This window comes from Halteromyces radiatus, assembly GCF_025201355.1.
Source record: "Halteromyces radiatus strain CBS 162.75 chromosome Unknown BX664scaffold_6, whole genome shotgun sequence".
Classification (NCBI taxonomy): domain Eukaryota; kingdom Fungi; phylum Mucoromycota; class Mucoromycetes; order Mucorales; family Cunninghamellaceae; genus Halteromyces; species Halteromyces radiatus.
The window spans coordinates 790,437-810,893 of NW_026251692.1; the positions used below are offsets into that span (position 1 = coordinate 790,437).

Below are 20,457 nucleotides of genomic sequence, written 5' to 3' on the forward strand. Positions count from 1 at the left end.
TAAAAAAAAAGAGTCAACACACTGATCATTTCCAGAATTGCCATGTCTTGCGCTTATTTTCCTTTTTACTATCCTTGATCTTGATTTCCTTCGCAGAATCAGTACTGACAACTTCTTTTTCAAGTGTTTGTTCAATAGGTACAGCAGGCACAGAAATCTTCTATAAAATAAAATTCACAATGTTGGTCATCAGTCAGTCAATTTTATAATCAACACATGCATACCCTTTTTTCTTTTTTTTTTTATTATTATTATTTACCTTGTCCTTTTTGAATAAACCAAATACTGATTTTCTCTTTTGCAAAGACTTGTTTTTCACTGATTTATCCTTTTTCACAGTACCATTGAGAGTAGCCACACCATCTACACTTGCTGTCTTTTCACTTGATTTGACATCCTCAGTTTTGTTGTCGCTGTCTTCCTTATCCGTCGTTGGTTCATCCACCTTGAGTTGTTCTACGTTCGCTTCAACAGTGTTTTGGGTTTCGTCCTTGGCGTCTACTTTAGCTTCATCAGCCTTAGAATTTTCTTCAGCCTTAGGAGTTTCTTCAGTCTTGGGAGCTTCTTCAGTCTTGGGAGCTTCTTCCACTTTAGGAGTTTCTTCAGTCTTGGGAGTTTCTTCTACTTTAGGAGTTTCTTCAGTCTTGGGAGTTTCTTCAGTCTTGGGAGTTCCTTCAGTCTTGGGAGTTTCCTTAACCTTGATTTCTTCGATCTTGGGAGATTCTACAACCTTAGCTTCTTCCACCTTGATTTCTTCGACCTTGGGAGCTTCTACAACCTTAGCTTCTTCAACTTTGGGAGTTTCCTTAACCTTGATTTCTTCGACCTTGGGAGCTTCTACAACCTTAGCTTCTTCCACCTTGATTTCTTCGACCTTGGGAGCTTCTACAGCCTTAGCTTCTTCAACTTTGGGAATTTCCTTAACCTTGATTTCTTCGACCTTGGGAGCTTCTACAACCTTAGATTCTTCCACCTTGACTTCTTCCACCTTGGGAATCTCTTCAACCTTGGCCTGGCTTGATTGACCGGCGGCTACAGCATCAGCATTGGTAGATTCAGGTTTGTTTTCGAGATCAGATTTAGTATCAACAATGGCAGAAGTTTCGTTGGCAATATCGGCAGTAGATTGGTCAATAGAGGGAGCAGCGGATGAGTTGGTAGTAGAAGGAGTAGAATCGTCCTGTTGGGTAGCCTTTTTGTTGTTGTTGTTGTTGTTGGCAGCAGCAGCAGCTTTTTGCTTACGACGTTGAGCAGCGTTCTTTTTAGCCATGATGAATATGTTTTCTTAAAAAAAAAAAAGAGAGAGAGAGAGGGAAAAAAGAAAGAAAAAGCGAAAAAAAAAAAATTCCAGGTCGTGAAATCAAATAAAACAAAAAAGGCGTGTTGTATATATGAATATGAACTAAGAATGGAAATGTCACTTGCAACGTGTAAAAACATTTTGATTGGCTGTACTAATATTATACTGTCCCAATTGAAGTATGTTCACTTTATTTGATACACGTTTTGCTTTCCTTTACATGTTTTGACTGGTGGCACAAAAGCTTGATCTACCCCTTATTTTTTTCCACTCCTCACCATACTTAAAGTGGCGATCCAATCAAGACTGTCTTGAAAAAACCAATGTTGCATTCTCTCCAATTTCTGTCACACACATACAAATGGAATGTAATTTTGTCCCTTTCTTTTTTTTTTCAATATTAATAAGTTATAATGTCACTGTAATCATCCTATGTACTCTATTTATTAACATATATATGTTTAATACATAAAAAGATTACATATATGTGCATGAAATAAATTGATCCTGTTAAGCAAATGAATATCAATACAGTATCATAATTATCAAAAGGAGGATTACCAAAGATGGAACGTAGATACATAAAAGATAAAATAATGATTTCATTTATTTATTGAACAACTGATATAGACTATTCTAACAATAATTACTACTAAAGAAGGGATGCATATGATCATTGTTCAAGACCTGATGAAGAATCAGTAGAAAGTCCATCATCCGATCATCCGACCAAGTTTTGTTATGATGGATGAAGTAGAAAGAAAAAAACACGGATTCAACCAATCAGAGTTAGAAAAAAAGTGATCGTCAAAAAAAAAAAATATTGTAGATTTGATATGTCGTACGCATTCTCCACCATCACTAGTTTATCTTCCAAATATTTTCATATTCGATAATCCAGGTGATTTTCTACCTGAATTCCACTTTTTGCTGATGTTTCTTCAAATAATGAATCTATGAGAATATTATATGATAGATAGGTAGAGGAATGATAAAAAGTTTTTTTTTTATTAAATATGGTAACTAACTAAAACTACAACAAATTAAGTAGACGACAGGTAATATACGGATGCATAAGAGGGAGAAAGACAATAATAGATAAAGTAGACCAAAGCTTGCTTCAATATCACTACCTGGGAAGATCACATGGCCAAGAATCCAAGAATAACCAAAGTAATAGACAATAACACAATCATCGGTTGAGGCAAGTGAGATATAGCACCACTGTGAAGCATCATAGGAGCAGATCGTACATCATATGTATTTCCACTTTGAGTCTTGACATGTTGAAGAAGAGTTAAATAGAAAGTATCGTTCAAATTTGATGGAATTTGTAAAGAGATTGTGGTTGTACTGTTAAAAGCATTGTTGGTACCATTTGAAACACCTTCAGGAACAGAGGTACCAGTAAGAAGGTTTTGAATCAATTGAGTTGCACTTGCATCTTGCCATAAGCTTGCATCAACAGTATAGGTACCAGGTCCAAGATTAGGATAGGAGTATTGTACTTCAAGTGACTTTCCAAGAGATACAGAAGCATTGTTAGCAGGACTAATAATGGATGGTCCCACTTGAGCTTTGACTATTGTTAACATCAAGCTGACCAAAATAGTAAAATGGAGAAATAAGGACATGATATATATATAAAAAGAGAAAAGAAAGGAATGGAGGGAAAGGAGGGAAAGGAGGGAAAAAGATCAAAAGACAAAAAAAAAAAAAAAAAAGGAATACAGAAAATAAAAAAATAAAAAATAAAAAAAAAAAAAAAAAAAAAGAAAGCTAAGGAAAAGGCGGAGTCTGTCAATACAAAAGGAAGGAAATCATGAGAAGTTCATAAGGTTTGATGGTAAGTGAATACACTGTCTCTTCTTAGTAACCAGTCACAGCTATTATAAACTTTGTCACCTTCATCAAACTCTATTTCATTATAATGAACTACAGTAAAAATATAGGTTCCGCCATCTGAAAATAGATTGTTGTTCTATTTTCAGAAATCAAGAAAAAAAAAAAAAAAAAAAAAACGGTTCCATGTCTTACGATGTCACGTTTGATTCAAAGGTACACAATAAAATCAAATGAAGTATATACACATATTACTCTCTTCTTCCTATCTATATTTTATTTACGAGATTATAACCCATCATCCATCATCCGTCACCACAAACAAAAATACAATATTCTCATTTCACTTTTCTATTTTGCATTTGTATAAATCATATCGATGAACTCAAGGTGGAATCAGCCCATGGAAATTCGTTTTATATTAATAGTAGCATTAGTTGAAATAAAAAAGAAGAACATTCTATAGGGATATACTATAGTATATTATAGGTAAAATAAAATAAAAAAAAAGACTGGCAATATGAAAAGATGATAATGTGTAACAATCTGACTGACTTTTTTATGCAGCTGTATTGCCATCCAATCACACCCATCGGTGTTTGTCTCATAATTCTCAACTGAAAATACGTAACCAAGCCAAATTAGATTTCCAGATTAGGACAGCTAGGAAAAAAAAATCTTGTCATGCCTTCTTTTTTTTTTTTTTTTTTTGAGCGCGTGGTTCAGTTTCTTTTTCTTTCAATTTTTTTTTATCTTTTTTGGCTTCTTACCCTTTTTCGTTATTATACCTTCTAAGCATCGATTACCCTTCCGTTTACTGTTCTTTATTTACATTATCCCCATATGAAGGTATACCGTGCTGAAACCGGTCAGCATATACACTGGTCCCGCAACTTATCTCAACATATTGTAACGTATGTCCGCAGTAACTCTCATCTTTATCATCTACTTATGCATATTTCTTCAATATATATATATATAGATTAAATGACTTTAAACAAGAACTAGAACGATGCACAGGAGTTCCAACTACTAATCAAATACTCATGACAAGTTTCGGAACTCAAATCAAACAAGATCAACTCAAAGAAGTGTTAGAAGCTACTGGCAAGGTAAAAAAAATAATCCGTCTCATTATTATCTAGTATTAACCCATATAATTAGGATGAATATATTGTATTCTGCTATGATAGATATTATTTAGGTGCTTCCATGGAGGAGATCGCTACTTTACTTGATGTTGAAATGCCAACTTTAGAACCACCTGTTTCACCCTTGGCTGGTAATATATGATATAATATATGACGATGACAAATATATACTCATATTATCTTTTTTTTTTGTTTGATAGTATCTACTTTATTAAATACTGTGAAAGCAATATCGAAATCAGCTACTTTATCTCATCATTGTGAAGCTTATTTATCTCTCTTTGCCAAGTTTGATTCATATAGTCAGGTAAGCATCATCACTGGAACTGAAAAGGACATATATATATATATATATATATATATATACTAATAGACACATGTTACTTTGATAGTTGTTGATGAAAAATGTATCTTCTCATACTCTACTTGCAAAAACAATGGTCGAGGAACAAAAAGCTCAGAGTATGGCATTGAATGTTGCAGTCACCAACTTGGAAACTCATATTCAAATCACTAATCAAGGCGTACAAGAATTTTACCTCAAGGCAGAAAAGGAACTGGACAAGCAATCAGCCTTACTTGATACGACGGATATCGATTTGGACATCCTACGCAGCATTCAAATCCATCCCGAGTTCATTGATCATACAAACAACTATAATGCTATGGAAAATGTTATATCTTTGGAAGGGAAAACGTCATTGATGGATTTTGTAGATATGGATCAATTACAAACAGCACGACAGGATACTCAAGAGCTATGTCAAAATCTGGCAAACGATATACAATTCCTACGATCAGTGGTGATGGAACTCAAGGAATACGAAGATGACTTACGACAACAGATAGCCATTGATCATGACTTACAGACGCTGGATACAATGTTGATGGATATTCAAGAAATTCGGGATAAGGCTCAATTCCTTCGAGACAAAATTAAGCGAGATCTAAACCGGATATACATTAAAATTGCTGACTTGCTTCAGGTACCGTTATCATCACTATTTGCGACTTTATCACTTGATGGATCTACAAGTTCGACCACCACTTCTACCACTTCTATATTACCAAGGTCTTCTCCAATATCATCATCATCAGCATCAGAATCATTAACAACACCATCACCAAACACAAAAACATCGTCTTTTGACTCTCAATCTGAAAACAAAACATATTCATCAGCTACTCGACGTAATTCATACATTCCTCCATCACAAGACGCCAGTACTACATTCCCATCTCAATCGAAGAAGACACTTGAAGCATTTTACCACTTGGCTGAAATCCATGTCAATGATTATTTGTCCAAACTCAACTCATACGAAGCCATTGTACGACAACACATCAACAAACTTTCTCAATTAAAACGACAATCCATCCAGAAATTCTTGAAAAACATGAACACTGTTTCACAATTACAAAGCGACATTGCTGCCACCTCCCCTCGATTAGATTCAGCAAACAAATCATTGATGGATTTCAAAAGTAGATATGGAACAAGTTACCTGGAAACAAGTAGAGATATGTTATTTGCTTATGTAAGTAGATCAAGTCAAAAATATCATATTCGATATATCAATGCGATTGCTTATTCAAATAACATTTTTACTATTTAAATTTAGGGTGCCTTGATGATTGAAGTTTTACGACGAAAAGAATATGCTTCTGTAAGTAAAAATCAATAATTGAGCTGAGACAAGGAGATGGGAAGAAGATGAATTAACAATATATTATATAGATCTTGGTAGAAAATGCCAATCTTATTGCTGATATATTAGGTAGATTCCGTGAACAAGAAGAAGAACGTAGAAACTTTTTCCGCCACGATATAGAGAATACATTACCATTCAAAATCACAAGTAAGTAAAATCAATCAATAGTCCACGTATCTTAAAGATTAACCTTTTTTTTTGGTTGGGGGGGGGCTTTCCTAGCTATCAATGAAGCAGCACCTCAATTCGAAATCTCAACCATCAATACCTACGATAGCAAATCCCTTATCACAAAGAAAGATATTATAGGTAAATATAAAGTTGATTATCAGTAATGATAGGGAAATCTAACTTGAAGATAATATTCACGATTCAATATTTCTGTATAGATTTTGTATCTCTACTGGATCGTTCTTACTCTCAGGCTATGGGAAATCAAATGAACCCTGGTACTAATCGACCATCATCGAAGAATGCAAAGAACGACAGAAAGGGTTCCTTCTCGACGTAAGTGGTACATCAATAGGCCAAGAGAAAAAGAAAAGAAATCTCATCATTTATGCAAACTTAGGCGTGCGAATCTGATGGGTATCACAAAAGATAGCTATGGACAAAACCTTTTAAATCTTCTGAACAATATGAATAAACAGCTAGATGGATTGAATGTTGAATTCTTGAAGATGGTTGAAACCACTTGTAAGTTCAATTTTACATTAAATGATCAAAGTCAATCAAAATAAATATATACTCATCCGATTGCTTTTTTTTTTTTTTTTATAAAAAAAAAAAAAAAAAAAAACTTGCATAGTCTTCATGGGTTCCAATAATAGTCGTATTAGGTCAGCAGTAATCTCAACTAGACCAGAAATGAAAGGTAAGCAGTCTATTTCTGCTCTCTGTTTATTATAGAGGTAACGGTTTTTTATATTCACTAAATATTTTATTTTAGATGATATCTCTGCAATATCCAAGATTTCTTCTGAATCATCAGCATTACAGTTGGCTGAAGATAAAGTCAAAGTAATCAATCATGATATTAACTAAAGTACTGAACTTATTAAATTGTTTATTGCCTTTTTTTTTTTTTTTTTCTTTCTTAGAAATATGAAGCTCGCATACAGTCTTTAGAAAAAACACTTCAAGAATATCAAACATATACACCACCATCTCGTTTGTCAAACAAAGGAACGACTATCGAAGAACATCGCAACAACCTACTTACAATTGATCCTTCAAAATCTGGAAGTCATGGTTCCTCTATATTTTCAGTATTGGAGAATGATATGGAAAATGAAACTGGGCTTGATACGGCAAACAATGGTAAAGACAAGACTGTGACGGAAGAACAGGTATCGAAACTTCAACAAGAGATAGCGAACCTGCAAGAAACTGTTCAACAACGAGAAGCATTTATTGGGAAAATGCATGAACAGTTACTTCGTGAACAGCAAATGGTAACTAATGGAATAGAAAAAAGGAAAAAAGGTAGGTGATCATAGATTAATTTTACTATTAATTGTTTTATAGCATCAGCAGTATCAGGACCAGTCAGAACATGATAAAGAAGATCTGCGACTTCAAATACAAGAATATGAGCAGTTGTTGGAAGAAGAAAGGCAAACGTATGAAGATAACCGCAAAAGTGTAAGTTGTTTTGTATGAAGGAGAAAACCAAAATCATCCCTGATACTTACCCATTCTTTTTCCTCTCCTATACTTAGTTTATGAGGGAAGCACAGATAAAAGACAACTTGACTGATATACGAATTGCTGATATTGAGACGGAATTGAAAACAAAGGTAAAAGAATAAGAATAATAAAGAAAAAAAATTGGGTGAATATTGTTAACTGATCATTTAATTACATGTGTATTATTATTTAGCTCAAACACTTGACAGAAACTGTTGAAGCAGAACAAAAACAAAAGGCTGAATTGGGAACTCGGCATGAGCAAGAACTATTAGAATTGAAGGAAACCCACAAAAAGGAATTGGCTATGGCAATTCAACATGTAGAGGACAATCATAAGGTTGAAAAATCGAAACTGGAAAAAGCCTTGGAAACTCTTCGGCAGGAATACATGGATTATCGACAAGAAACTACAGCATCGAAACAAGAAGCGGATGAAAAATGGAATCAACTGGTTTCAGAAATGAACAATAGTGAAGAAGCTAGGAATGAAATCAAGCAACGACTTGCTCAGGTACGTTGACTATTTTTATGATGAGAAATTGAATTTATTTTAATTGGTATATTTTACTCATTTAGGCAAGAGATATGGTGTCAAGAGCCGAAAACGACTGGATGGAAAAACAAGAAGCATTGGAAAAGGTAACCTTCCCTGTCCTCCCGAAAAAAGAAAAAAAAAAAAAGAAAAATCTCACTTACATATCAATATATATATATATATATATATTTGAACCGATAGCTTAAAAGTATCCACGATAATGCCTGTACAATTATTCTTGGCTTGGTGACCAAACTCAATTCTGAACTTACGAGATCCTTATATAAGCGTGAAGATGATGACATTATCAGTTTGCTTGATATTCTGACTCGTGAATTGGATGTGGTGGTGGTGGATATGAAAGATGCCCAGCAGGTAATAGGAATTAGTATAGGTGGTAGATGTAAGTGTTATTAACTTTATTATATGATAGAAAATTGGTGTTTTGGAGAACAACTATAACGAGGCGTGTCAACAATTTGAAATTGTGAACGAAGAAAAAATGGAATGGCACTCCCTTTCTGTCCATATGGCGCAAAAATTGGATGATGTACGCAGAAATATCATCTTTGAAGTGACCAATCAACTCCAATTACCTGTGGATGAAGATGAAGCGGGTGCAATGACCAGAAAAATTATTTCTTTGGACTCGACGACGGAACAGCAAGATACCTCTATTTATAATGACATTCTTATGGCTGCCAATGTCATCGATAGTGCAAAATTTGTATCAAAAATTCGTAAAAAGGTTAGAAATGCTCATGAACTGACTAGACGATGGCAAAAAGAATACAAAGATCTCAAAGGTATGATAAAAACATCAACATAAGTGTCTCTAGACTAAATGATTATATTCTCTTTTTTTTTTTTTTTCTCAGAAAAATATTCCAAGTTGACGAATTCAGCACATGAAAAGATAGCCTTCCGAAAGTAAATAAGCAAAAGAAACATAATGATGATGATTTTTTCTCATTTTTTTTTTTATTGTTATTATTATTGATAGTTTCAAAGTGGGAGATGTGGCACTATTTCTTCCAACACGAAACTCTACGGGGAAACCATGGGCAGCTTTCAACATCAACGCTCCACACTACTTTTTGAAACCATCCGAAGCTATAGCAAATCAGATGAATTCGCGTGAATGGATTGTTGCTAGGATTACTTCTATTACAGAATGTGTAGTCAATGCGCAGGTAAAATGAGGAAAAATATCATTTTATCAATTATCTTACTTTTATTATTCTGTGTTTATGGTAGGATCCAAAAACTAACCCATATGGACTTTCGGATCAGCTTGTATTTTATCAGCTAGAAGTGGAGAATTGGCGCAATGCAAGGCAGAGACATCATCATAAAAAATCAAGGCAGGACAAATCGGCTACAGCGTCAGAAGAATCATCATCATCAGCTACACCGACAACAGATACTACCACCATCAATCCTACGGTCCAGCGACGTTATACTTTACCGAACATCAATAATCGAGATATTGGATTAGCTAGTATATCGTCATCATTGATCGAGAAATCGCCACAAACTGGATCACCCACCACCTCCATCTCTCAGCAAACATCATTACCATCGAACGGATCTATACCAATATCCTCATCCTATCAACAGCAAGAACAATATGGACCATTGATTTCAACTTCACCACCTTTGTCATCATCAGTAGCTTCATCTTCACGACCTTCACCATTTCAGTTCGCGCGCGGAGCATCCAGCAACATAGTACATAGTACTACAGTATCTTCACCTGCATTGTCTGGTGGACAAGATTTGAATCATTCTCGCCGTGGTGGTACAGAAAACCTAAATGATATGTCTCAAACTGGCGACCCGACTTCTTTTTCATCAAGTATTGACCCTTCGCTGATTTGGACTTCCGGTGAATGATGGATGAACTAGTAGAATTGCAAATAGTTTAGATAATCGGATGGAAGGTGTTTATTAGTACAGTTTATTACTTTTTTTTTATAGTAAGATGGTGACACCAACCAAAGATCATTCCTTTTTTTTTTTTTTTTTATTTCTTTGTTACATATTTTATCATAATAAAACCTTTTTTTTTTTTCTTCCTTTGATTTAAAAAAAATAGTTTATTGAATATTGATTTTGTGTGTGTGTGCGTTTTCTAACTATTAACTATTTAAATGTTGTATCCATGTATCAAATGAGCTGATGTCCTTTTTTTTGGGGGGAACAGATATTGATGATGAATAGCCCAAAATAGTGTTGGTACCCATCCATCAAGGTGTCACATAGTAGTAGTATCCATGTGGAATTCAAACGGCACCACACAGAGACGGAGACAAGAAAAAAAATTTTTTTTCCATCCCTCCATCTCTTGAGACCAACGAGGAGGCCAGACGACGCGGCGAGTGGCAGGTAACTCGCTATAATCATTGACAATAACAAAAAAAAAACGGTGATGAATGACGAGTATATAGAAGGAAAGAAAAAAAAAATGAAGATGATCACTTACCTACCACCACAACGCGACCGCCAATATGTAATGATCCATCTAACCCCTTCTTTTTTCTGTCTGTCTGTCTGTTTGTCTGTCTGTCTGTTTGTCTATCTGTCTCACACATCATGGATTGGCGCCTTGTCTTCGGATAACTCTTCTCTCCATGTACCAACAACAAGACATGATCAATGTTTTCTTTTTTGTCATGCTATTTGTTGATGGTTCCATCGATGATGATGTTGACACTATCATAACATCGCTCATTTCTTTCTTTCTCAGCAGATGGGTGCAAAAGCGACGGTAGGGAGGGAGCAGCTATTCCTTGCGGATGTTGGGTATGGGCCCCTAGTACTTGATGACACATCTATTTGTTGTTAATATTATTATTATTATTATTATTAATCATTCATTCAGCCACAATAATAAAAAAATGAATAGTAGAAAGAAATCATCATCGTAAGTTAAAAAAAAAAAGTATACGTATATATAATAAAAAAAAGGGAGATAATAGAAAAGAAATAGAGAAAGGAAAAGAAAAGAAAAAAATAAGGATAAGAATAACACGATCTATTTATGTATTGTGTTGGTTAATAATTGACTTACCAGAATATCCTCGAGCGTCCTACCACAAACAATAACAAAAATAATGCATTTTTGACTTTAGTCATGATAGTATTTGAAAAAAAAAATAAGTTGCATGGTAAGATTCTTCTTAGTATGATTGTCTTTTTAGGCAATCGATTTTGGTTTACCCTTTTGACAACCATCACTTCCACCGAAAGAGATATTTCATGATAAGAAATGCTGGAAAGAAAGAAAGAGGGAGAGAAGAAGGAGGAGAGACAGACAGACAGACAGAAACCACTCCCTCCTAAAGGAAAAAAAGAAGAAAAGAAGAAAAAGGAAAAATGGAATAGATGACTCAATTATAAAAGATAGTGGGTGAATTTTTTTTTTTCAACAGAGAGAGGGGGGGGTAAGTGATGATGTATGGTGTCCACATATACCTATGTGTTACCCAACAGTAAAAATGTTACAGAGGATGTGAAACGCTCCTTCTATAGAGCGGAAATCACCTATCTTTTTTTTGGGGGGGGGGGGTAAGACTAGAGAATCAATGTAATTGGATTGTCCTGATTCTTAGTGGAAAAACTCTACCTATGGAATCCTACTGAACCAATGAGCGGAGAGGAAAAATCATGACAATAGGGAGAGAATTGTTTTTTTTTTTTTTTTTCTCTTTCTTTCCATTTTATATATTTTTTTTTTCTATTATATTACATTATTAAACTTTTTTTTTGAAATCTTTTCTTTTTTCTCTCTCTCTCTCTCTTCTATTTACATTTTATATATTTATTTGAATCAACTACTTTGAATATGGGTATTAGTGGTGGTATGACTCCAAAGGCTTTGGCCAATCGTATGAAAGCCAAAGGATTGTTGAAACTGGTTTATTATTGCCAAGCTTGTCAAAAACAGTGCCGAGATGCAAATGGTTTCAAGTGTCATACACAATCTGAATCTCACCAACGACAAATGCTCCTTGTGGCTGATAATCCTGGCAAATATATTGTGAATTATTCTGATCAATTCAAGAAAGATTTCCTCAGCATCTTATCTCGTCGTCATGGTACTAAACGAGTATTTGCGAATGCCGTCTATCAAGAATATATCGCCGATCGTCATCATATACATATGAACAGTACTCGATGGGATTCATTAACTGGTTTTGTCAAATATTTGGGAAGAGAAGGGATCTGTCATGTAGATGAAACTGAACGAGGATATTGGATCACTTGGATCGACAATAGTCCAAAAGCATTGGCAAGACAGGCAAGTAACCTTTTTTTTTTTTAAAAAAAAAAAATAAATAAATAGGGGAGGATAGGAAGGACAGGAAGAAAGAACTGACTCTTTTTTATTGTTTTGTTCTATAGGCTGCTATTCAAAAGATGGAACGACAGGCAAAAGATGATGAAGAACGGGAACAAGAATTACTCAAAGATCAAATTGAACGTGCATCCAAACTAGCCGAAGAACGAGGCGATAGCGAACAACATACAGTGACTGAATTGAAACGAGATCAAGATCAAGGGAAAATCAAGCTCAACATGTCATTAAAACCGAATATACCTTCAACAACAACAACAACAACAACACAAACTACTTCAGCATCACCTAGTTTGACAATGAAGAAACCAACAGGCAATAAGATGAAATTGATGATGGGTGGTATGAAGAAACAAGAATCATCTACAACTCCTACAACTGGAGCAACAGCAAAGAAACCGATGATGATGATGAATCTTGGCAAACGAAAATCTTCTCCAGACAACAACACTGATGCATCACTCTCCATGGATAAGAAAATCAAATCATCTTAGGCTTTTTAGTTATTAGTCTCAAAGTGAATGTGATGTTGTATTTACCCCGGTCTTCCCGATGTTTAGTTGTTAGCTAATTTTATTGTATATCTTTTGTGAATAAAGTAATAATTATTTTATATATTGTGTGTATGCATTATCTTGGAGTTGAAATGGAATAGTAACTGCTTTCTATCATATTCATGCTGCGTAGCTTTCTTTGATCGACGATGTTTGTATGACAATGATAATGGTGGACAATAAAAAAGTATTTAAAGAAATCAATTATATTTATTAAATAAAAAGTGGAAAGCGTATTATGATCAAAATAGATGCATGTAGAGACAAGAATACTAATAATAGTGGTACTAATAACTAAACTAAGATTGGATGTGAAGTGGAATCAGATAGAGTAGTAGCATGAGGGGGAATGACCTTTTCACCGAGGGAAGTAGAAACAATATCAGAAAGTTCATCAGCACGTTGTTCTTCCTTTCGATCCTTGGCTTGTTGTTTCAATTTACGTTGATAGACTAGTGCACGATCACACCATTTGGCCATGATGGTATCACATCGATGGAGCAATTCCTTGTCTTCTTGACGGACAATTTCACGGATAAGGTACCAATCATGAGCGTATTGAGCCTTGCACACATTGACTTTGAGCTTGCTAGTTGTTTTCTTGATAATATCTACAAATGTGATGATGTCGTCCCTGAATACTTCCTTTTCACCAACAAAAATAAGAATAGTGCCTTGACAAATTTGCTCCATACCACCATGAGAGAGATTGTTAAAGAGATTGAACATTGCCATTTTGTCCAGATTATTTTTTTTCAATGACACATACTCCTTGATCACCAAATCGAATAACCTGTGAGATACAATATCAGAGGATGCATATTTTTTCCAAGATTCGGATGTTTGATTGACTGATATCACGGGTGAAGAAAGTAATATACCTGCTGGTAAATCGATATCAAAGTTGGTACGTTTTGCATATGGGTCGGTAAGTAATCCAGGTGCATAAATATGACAAAGCATTTCCAAACTGATGATTCCGCTAGATGTAATAAATAGAGATATGAATATATATACATGAGTTTCCAATTTCTTTTTTTTTTTAATACATACCCAGCAGAATCTCCAGAAATAATTATTTTGGTAGGAGAGACACCCAGTTCAGTAGTCAAGTATTGATATCCACTAACACATGTTTGAATAGGTGCTGGATAATATACCTTCGGAGCAAGACCTACAAAAAAAAGGATGGAAACAAGGTAATATTTAATATGAGGGGTATTTTATTATTATTATTATTATTATTATTTTCTCTCTTACCGTATTCAATGGACATAATGACCGCATTCACACCATGATTTTCCTTCAATAAAGTGAGCCATGAGATAAATGCATCCATATACATAACACCTAACATAAAAATGTTAAGACTCTGTCATCTATTTACCTTTGTATGATGTTTTTAATTTTCACTTACAATGTCCAACGCGAAAACCACCACCTAGAGACCCAAGGAAGAAGAAGAAAAAAAAAAGAGAGAGAGATAAGTATCATTAAAGAATATAGTTAAATTCTTGTCTTGGAAGGTAGTTGAGTAGGGACTATATAAGGACTTACCATGAATTTCATAGATAACAAGGTCAGCATTCTTCAATCGTTCCAAAGCTGTGTGTTCATTGTCCTTCTTGATGTCAGGTGCAATAAGAGCACCTTTCCAGTGTTGATTATCAAAATACTTGATCCATTTCTTTTGGCTGCCAGTAGGTCTGGTAAGGTCGTAAACAGCATAACGCGCGACTGGGGCAGGGGCAGTCATCAAAGTACGAAGAGTGTGTTGAACTACGCAAGCAGGCGTGTTTTTCTTGATTTGTTGACGTGCAATATCCATAATGACGTTGATTCAAAATAAAACTAGTGGAAGAAAACCAAAAGAAAGAGAAAGAAAAGAAAGAAAGAAAGAAAGAAAAAAAAAAAAAAGAGAACCTTTACCTTTGTGTGGGGTCAACACATGAAAAAAGAGAGTTCAAAGCCCGGTTTCCCAGAAAGGCAATCATTGATGTTCGTTAAAGATTAACTCCATCACATTAGTGATTGGGACATCATGTGAATCTCTCAGATTCTTTATCATTGAAATTGTTATATATACTTTTCTATTTTTAAGATCTCAGGGCAGCATGATTATCATGACCTTAAATATCCTTTTAGTATAACGTTGATATAGTGTTATTCTTTTCAGTATAATGTATTACACAGTAATGAACGATTCGTTTGAATTGTCGTTAGATATTTTTTTTTGTTCTCATATTCATCCACTATAGTAACAAAGACAAAAAAAAAAAAAAAAAAGAAGTTTATATCACTACTGTATACGTGTTCAGTTATTTAACTAAATTCCCAAAAACTCACTGTTTCTCTCTATCAGGTTGAATATCGTATCATATCACAGCACTGTCTATCTTTTTTTTATTGATACTAAGAGTATGCATCATGATTCATTTATTTGATATAGCCGCTGTGCCTTCATTTTTTTTTTTTTTTTTTTACTTAAATGGATGTTTACGTGGGTCCGAGCACGTGGTAGACTCTTTTGATGTTTTTTTGATATCCCTTTTAAATCCATGGATGAATTCAGTTTTATAAGGAATCATGAGGATTTAATAAAAAAAAAAAAGAATGATATTATAAGAGTTCCATACTGTATGAAACAATAAAAAAATCGGCAAACTCTGGTAAATTATACCATGATGATTTTGTTTTTGAGTGAGTAATCATATGTTTGACGGATATCTGGAAGAGAGACATCTGGTGACTTGGATAACTGCTGATGAAACAAGCAAGAAATCTTTTTGTAAGTTATATTCTGCCAAACCTGTGTTCTTTAATTTATATCGCAGATTCTTTTGATATGTTAGTATAAAAATTAATAGATGTGACCTTACTGTGAAGTACGGATGATATCCTTAACATAGCTACAAAAAAAAAAAAAAAATCATGTGTGATTCAGATTGTGGGGTCGTTCTCTTTATAGTAGTACATGATTTTTTCTTACTTTAGATTTATTCTCTGTACTACATAATAGATAAAGAAGAATTGAAAGGAACGATTGTAGTGACGTTACAGATAGTACTTGATACACCAAGAACAGTTTATCATCATCATCATGAAAAGCGAAGAATACTGTAAAAAGAATAACAAAAACCATCATCATCATCATCATCATCATCATCATCATCATCATCGTCATCATCATCATCCACTGGATAATCATGCTAATCATCATCATAGGAAATCAATCGTATCATAGTAATAGAGTTAACCTTTTTCCAATGATGATTATTGGATAGCGATATTGATTCTTACTTTTTTTTTTAATTTACTCTATAAATGCAATGATAATCTATAAATCATGTAGGTAAATCGAAAGTAAATCATTTCTTTTATGTTATGTCCAAATTTGGTACAATGATGGCTACTTTTGAGCGAGAAAGAAAAAAGAACAAGGATTTCGTTCGCTGAAATACAGAATGAAAAAAATGGGATGGATTTTTGGATTTTACAGCCAAAGTTTTCGAACTCCTCAGCCAAATTTTGGCTGTAAAAAACAATCGTCGAGGGTACATCAGGCATTTTTTCGAAATATTGATGAAATCCTTTTGGTATTTATTGCACATTAAGTAGCAATGTAAGAGATAAAATGAGGTTAGATGATATTAAACTACTTTTTGATGAGGAACCTAATGGTGGTAACCTTATTGGATGATGATCATTATTGGATGAGGGATGACTGAATTGACTCTTATTTTTTAATTTACTCTATAAATTAGGAGGTAAGGTATACAGTGCTATTAATACAGTTAAAAGAGAATATCTTCATGTACCTTCAAATCAAATTTGAAGCAAGGATGATTATTTTTGAGCAAAATAGAGAAGTATAAACAAGTACCTTACTCCCCATTTGATCAATGAAGTTATCAAAGGAAAAAAAAAAAGCAGTGGATAGATGAGTAAACCAAAGAGAGGGATGGATACAACTTTTGAAAACATCCAGGTTAATATGATACCTTAAATCTCAAAAAGGTTTTGCAGAAACCATTACCGCGGGATGTCAATTTTGACCCTCTATTGTGTAATATTTTGTTTCGCCAAAACAAAAACTCCACTTCTCTTTTTCTTTTTTCTTTTTTAAATATATATACCATCTCTTTTCATCTAATAACAATTCATTATTTTCTATATTCTTCAAGACATACTATAATACAATGGGGGTAAATTCGAAGACTTTATGTATTTTTTTATCTAAGATGATATTACATACTTTTTCTTGTTTACTCACTTTCTTATTTTTTTTATTATACAGATTAACTGGTTATTACTCGTCAGTCGTCAAGGAAAAGTTCGTTTAACAAAATGGTTTGTGACTATTCCACCAAAGGAAAAGGCAAAGATTGTGAAGGATGCTACACAATTGGTATTGGCAAGGAGGGTGAAAATGTGTAATTTTCTGGAATATAAAGGTAAAGAAAAGAAAACGTCTAGATTCAATTACTCTTAACTTTTATTATTATTATTATTATTATTATTATTATTATTATTCTTGTAGACCAAAAAATTGTTTATAGAAGGTAAAAAAAAAAAAAATTACTATTGAGCGTGTCAGGGAAATAGATTGAAATATGAATGACAAAGGACAATCATCTTATCTTTTTTTTTTTTTACTTATTAGATATGCAAGTTTATTCTTTGTGGCGGGTATCAATCAAGACGATAATGAACTGATTACTTTGGAAATTATTCACCGTTACGTAGAAATCTTGGATCGTTATTTCGGCAACGTATGATAAATACTATTATCAAAAAGAATAGATTTCATTGATACTAAATTCTCCCTTTGTTCTATATGTAAATAGGTTTGTGAATTGGATTTAATCTTCAATTTTCAAAAGGTAAAAAAAATATACAGAGAGAGAGATTTGAAAAATTTGGGTTTCTTTTATCCAAAAACAAAAAGTGAAGACTAACTTTATATATTTATTATAGGCCTACTTTATACTAGATGAATTGATTATAGCTGGTGAACTACAAGAAACAAGCAAAAAGTCAGTATTACGGGTCATTACTCAACAGGATCAATTTGAAGAACAAGAAGGAACTGAAGTCAAGTCAGGATAAATACCATCATTTCCTGTAGAATATTAGTATATTATCATCATTCATTATCATGTATCATCCCTCTCGAATTTTTCTCTTTATTCTTCAAGTTGACTTTTTAAAACAATAAAGAATAAAACTGTACCCCATACCACCAATGCAAATAATTCGATCTACAATGACTCCAAAATGACTCATTACTGAGTTTAAATCTATCAAGACGTAAAAGGGAAAAAAAAAAGTGATATTTTTTTCTCACTTCTTTCATTCCTTTATAATACAATGGCATCTTTTCTCAAACCTTTCTCTCAACGAGCAACTATATCTTTACAACAAACAACTCGATCTATCGCTCCTATCTCCTCCTCTGTATGGACTACATCTCCACTCACATCTCACCAGCATTGCTCTTTATCCACGTTGACTCCTGCACCAGCACACTTTATTACCACTGCTGACTATAGTGCTGATCAGTTATTCAATCTTGTTGATCGCGCCATACAGTTGAAGGTAGAAGCCAAGTATCAACCTGCTCAAACTTCCCGTGAACGTCCTTTGACTGGAAAAACATTGGCACTTCTCTTCTCCAAGCTATCTACTCGAACGCGTGTTGCTACTGAAACATCTGTTGCTTATCTAGGTAATCCTTCTTATTATTATTATTTACTAAAAAAAAGTAACATATACATGATTACCTTTTTTTTTTTTATTGTATCATTGGCTAATATCTTGTTTGTTTCTCGTTTCATTTTTGTAGGTGGTCATGCTATGTTTTTGGGATCTCGCGATATTCAATTAGGAGTCAATGAATCATTATTAGATACTTCTCGTGTTGTTAGCTCTATGGTAGATGGTATCATGGCTCGTGTTGGTGGACATGAAGAAATAGAAGTAAGAAAGAACAAAAGGAATGAACGTGCAGTATATATCATCGACATTTCTCATTTTTTTTTTTTTTGATATTTATATAAAAGCTTTTGGCCAAAGAATCCAAAGTACCTGTGATCAATGCATTATCAGCTAAATATCATCCAACCCAAATTCTTGCTGACTTGATGACACTCCATGAACATATTCATCACCGACAACAAGGGAAAAAGGATCAATATACAGCGCATACACAACATCCTCGAGAAACATTACCTGGTCTCAAAGTGGCATGGGTAGGAGATGCAAACAACATCTTGCAAGAAATGTTAGTATCATTCCCTAAACTAGGTATTGATCTCTCAGCAGCATGTCCTCAAGGTTATCAATGTGATCAGGATGTAGTGGATTTAGCAAAGAACGATAGCCAAGTGACAGGATCCAAACTTGTATTTACAACAAAACCGGAAGAAGCCATCAAGGATGCCAATGTAGTTGTTACTGATACCTGGATTAGCATGGGACAAGAAGAAGAAAAAGTTAGACGACTTCGAGATTTTGAAGGTTATCAAGTGACAATGGACATGGTAAACAAAGCTGGTGCCAAAACTGACTGGTCATTTATGCACTGTCTACCTCGAAAAGCTGAAGAAGTGGATGATGAGGTAAGAAGAAAAAAAAAAAAAAAAGAGAAAGAATAAAATGATATGATGATGATAAAACTGGAATGATGAACGGTGATTGAATACTAACTTTTTTTTTCTATTTTTGTATTAGGTATTCTATTCTGATCGATCTCTTGTTTTTCCAGAAGCTGAAAATCGAAAGTGGACAATCATGGCGGTGATTGATGCATTGATGGTGAAAGGTGGTATTTAAAAGAAAAAAAAAAGATCAGACCATTTGATCATAGTGATACATTCTTTCCTGTTTAGATTTTTATTTGGCATAATATCTCTTCCTTCTTTCTTTTATCAGTATCATCTCCTTTTCTTTTTTGACATTGTTTATCATACCATAACTTGTTATTATTGAAATAAAAAAAAAATGAATATGTTTGTAGACAACTTTGTCATATCTGTAATATCTCAATTCAATATACTCTTTTTAGGCAATTCTAGGAAACAATGACATCATGGTTATACAGGGGAAAAAGGAAAAAAAAAGAATGGCAATGTTTCTCTTTATTGACTTTTTTTTTTAGATACGTTATCGATTTGAATGAGGGACTTTTTACTTGACACGAGTAGAAAAGGAATGAAAGGAAAAACAGAAAAGTGACAATATGGTTGCCATGATAGGCAATTGATAATGGGTTCTCCGATGATTTTTGTGTTGATTCCAATACTAGCCTTA

The 20,457-nt window shown here is 33.8% G+C and overlaps 8 protein-coding genes across 8 annotated transcripts; 5 read left to right on the top strand and 3 right to left on the bottom strand.

Annotated features, from left to right (window-relative positions):
* Positions 1 to 25: 25 nt before the first annotated feature.
* On the bottom strand, positions 26 to 1,270 carry BX664DRAFT_316279 (uncharacterized protein; the record flags this gene model as incomplete). Its single annotated transcript, XM_051542713.1, has 2 exons — positions 26 to 160; positions 260 to 1,270. The coding sequence occupies 2 exons, from the start codon at positions 1,268 to 1,270 to the stop codon at positions 26 to 28; spliced, it is 1,146 nt and encodes a 381-aa protein (XP_051398161.1).
* A 1,011-nt stretch (positions 1,271 to 2,281) lies between these two features.
* BX664DRAFT_337684 (uncharacterized protein) lies at positions 2,282 to 3,017 on the bottom strand. Its single transcript, XM_051546282.1, has one exon. It carries the CDS (start codon positions 2,932 to 2,934, stop codon positions 2,443 to 2,445), a length of 492 nt encoding a protein of 163 aa, XP_051398162.1. The 5' UTR covers positions 2,935 to 3,017; the 3' UTR covers positions 2,282 to 2,442.
* A 1,171-nt stretch (positions 3,018 to 4,188) lies between these two features.
* Positions 4,189 to 6,516, top strand: BX664DRAFT_267274 (uncharacterized protein; the record flags this gene model as incomplete). Its single annotated transcript, XM_051540943.1, has 9 exons — positions 4,189 to 4,254; positions 4,307 to 4,424; positions 4,494 to 4,600; positions 4,686 to 5,328; positions 5,512 to 5,831; positions 5,916 to 5,960; positions 6,032 to 6,152; positions 6,228 to 6,314; positions 6,395 to 6,516. The coding sequence occupies 9 exons, from the start codon at positions 4,189 to 4,191 to the stop codon at positions 6,514 to 6,516; spliced, it is 1,629 nt and encodes a 542-aa protein (XP_051398163.1).
* BX664DRAFT_171812 (autophagy-related protein 11-domain-containing protein) lies at positions 6,412 to 10,396 on the top strand. The gene is made up of 14 exons (XM_051539992.1): positions 6,412 to 6,512; positions 6,656 to 6,701; positions 6,814 to 6,879; positions 6,955 to 7,025; positions 7,106 to 7,459; positions 7,533 to 7,649; positions 7,727 to 7,804; positions 7,888 to 8,208; positions 8,274 to 8,336; positions 8,434 to 8,607; positions 8,666 to 9,038; positions 9,111 to 9,162; positions 9,236 to 9,425; positions 9,490 to 10,396. Exons 2-14 carry the CDS (start codon positions 6,686 to 6,688, stop codon positions 10,126 to 10,128), a joined length of 2,514 nt encoding a protein of 837 aa, XP_051398164.1. The 5' UTR covers positions 6,412 to 6,512; positions 6,656 to 6,685; the 3' UTR covers positions 10,129 to 10,396.
* Positions 10,397 to 11,898: 1,502 nt separating this feature from the next.
* On the top strand, positions 11,899 to 13,207 carry BX664DRAFT_360581 (domain of Kin17 curved DNA-binding protein-domain-containing protein). The gene is made up of 2 exons (XM_051548172.1): positions 11,899 to 12,535; positions 12,640 to 13,207. Exons 1-2 carry the CDS (start codon positions 12,080 to 12,082, stop codon positions 13,084 to 13,086), a joined length of 903 nt encoding a protein of 300 aa, XP_051398165.1. The 5' UTR covers positions 11,899 to 12,079; the 3' UTR covers positions 13,087 to 13,207.
* Positions 13,208 to 13,440: 233 nt separating this feature from the next.
* On the bottom strand, positions 13,441 to 14,974 carry BX664DRAFT_265888 (Alpha/Beta hydrolase protein; the record flags this gene model as incomplete). The annotated part of the gene is made up of 4 exons (XM_051540878.1): positions 13,441 to 14,128; positions 14,200 to 14,320; positions 14,564 to 14,587; positions 14,704 to 14,974. 4 exons carry the CDS (start codon positions 14,972 to 14,974, stop codon positions 13,441 to 13,443), a joined length of 1,104 nt encoding a protein of 367 aa, XP_051398166.1.
* Positions 14,975 to 17,254: 2,280 nt separating this feature from the next.
* On the top strand, positions 17,255 to 18,455 carry BX664DRAFT_337693 (AP-1 complex subunit theta-1). The gene is made up of 6 exons (XM_051546283.1): positions 17,255 to 17,351; positions 17,444 to 17,600; positions 17,687 to 17,708; positions 17,810 to 17,918; positions 17,994 to 18,029; positions 18,124 to 18,455. Exons 1-6 carry the CDS (start codon positions 17,346 to 17,348, stop codon positions 18,253 to 18,255), a joined length of 462 nt encoding a protein of 153 aa, XP_051398167.1. The 5' UTR covers positions 17,255 to 17,345; the 3' UTR covers positions 18,256 to 18,455.
* On the top strand, positions 18,450 to 20,178 carry BX664DRAFT_337694 (ornithine carbamoyltransferase). The gene is made up of 4 exons (XM_051546284.1): positions 18,450 to 18,874; positions 18,992 to 19,125; positions 19,209 to 19,766; positions 19,879 to 20,178. Exons 1-4 carry the CDS (start codon positions 18,517 to 18,519, stop codon positions 19,978 to 19,980), a joined length of 1,152 nt encoding a protein of 383 aa, XP_051398168.1. The 5' UTR covers positions 18,450 to 18,516; the 3' UTR covers positions 19,981 to 20,178.
* The last annotated feature ends 279 nt before the right edge of the window (positions 20,179 to 20,457 follow it).

What these genes read in the sequence shown, in the direction of transcription:
- BX664DRAFT_360581 (XM_051548172.1), top strand. Translation starts at nt 12,080, where the DNA reads ATGGGTATTAGTGGTGGTATGACTCCAAAGGCTTTGGCCAATCGTATG. An exon ending in CAAAAGCATTGGCAAGACAG is followed by an intron (nt 12,536 to 12,639) that starts GCAAGTAACCTT and finishes TTTGTTCTATAG; the next exon opens with GCTGCTATTCAAAAGATGGA.
- BX664DRAFT_337684 (XM_051546282.1), bottom strand. Translation starts at nt 2,934, where the DNA reads ATGTCCTTATTTCTCCATTTTACTATTTTGGTCAGCTTGATGTTAACA.
- BX664DRAFT_337693 (XM_051546283.1), top strand. An exon ending in TAATTTTCTGGAATATAAAG is followed by an intron (nt 17,601 to 17,686) that starts GTAAAGAAAAGA and finishes TTATTCTTGTAG; the next exon opens with ACCAAAAAATTGTTTATAGA. An exon ending in TAATCTTCAATTTTCAAAAG is followed by an intron (nt 18,030 to 18,123) that starts GTAAAAAAAATA and finishes TATTTATTATAG; the next exon opens with GCCTACTTTATACTAGATGA.
- BX664DRAFT_337694 (XM_051546284.1), top strand. Translation starts at nt 18,517, where the DNA reads ATGGCATCTTTTCTCAAACCTTTCTCTCAACGAGCAACTATATCTTTA. An exon ending in AACATCTGTTGCTTATCTAG is followed by an intron (nt 18,875 to 18,991) that starts GTAATCCTTCTT and finishes TCATTTTTGTAG; the next exon opens with GTGGTCATGCTATGTTTTTG. An exon ending in GTGGACATGAAGAAATAGAA is followed by an intron (nt 19,126 to 19,208) that starts GTAAGAAAGAAC and finishes TTTATATAAAAG; the next exon opens with CTTTTGGCCAAAGAATCCAA.
- BX664DRAFT_171812 (XM_051539992.1), top strand. An exon ending in AGACGGAATTGAAAACAAAG is followed by an intron (nt 7,805 to 7,887) that starts GTAAAAGAATAA and finishes ATTATTATTTAG; the next exon opens with CTCAAACACTTGACAGAAAC. An exon ending in AATGTGTAGTCAATGCGCAG is followed by an intron (nt 9,426 to 9,489) that starts GTAAAATGAGGA and finishes TGTTTATGGTAG; the next exon opens with GATCCAAAAACTAACCCATA.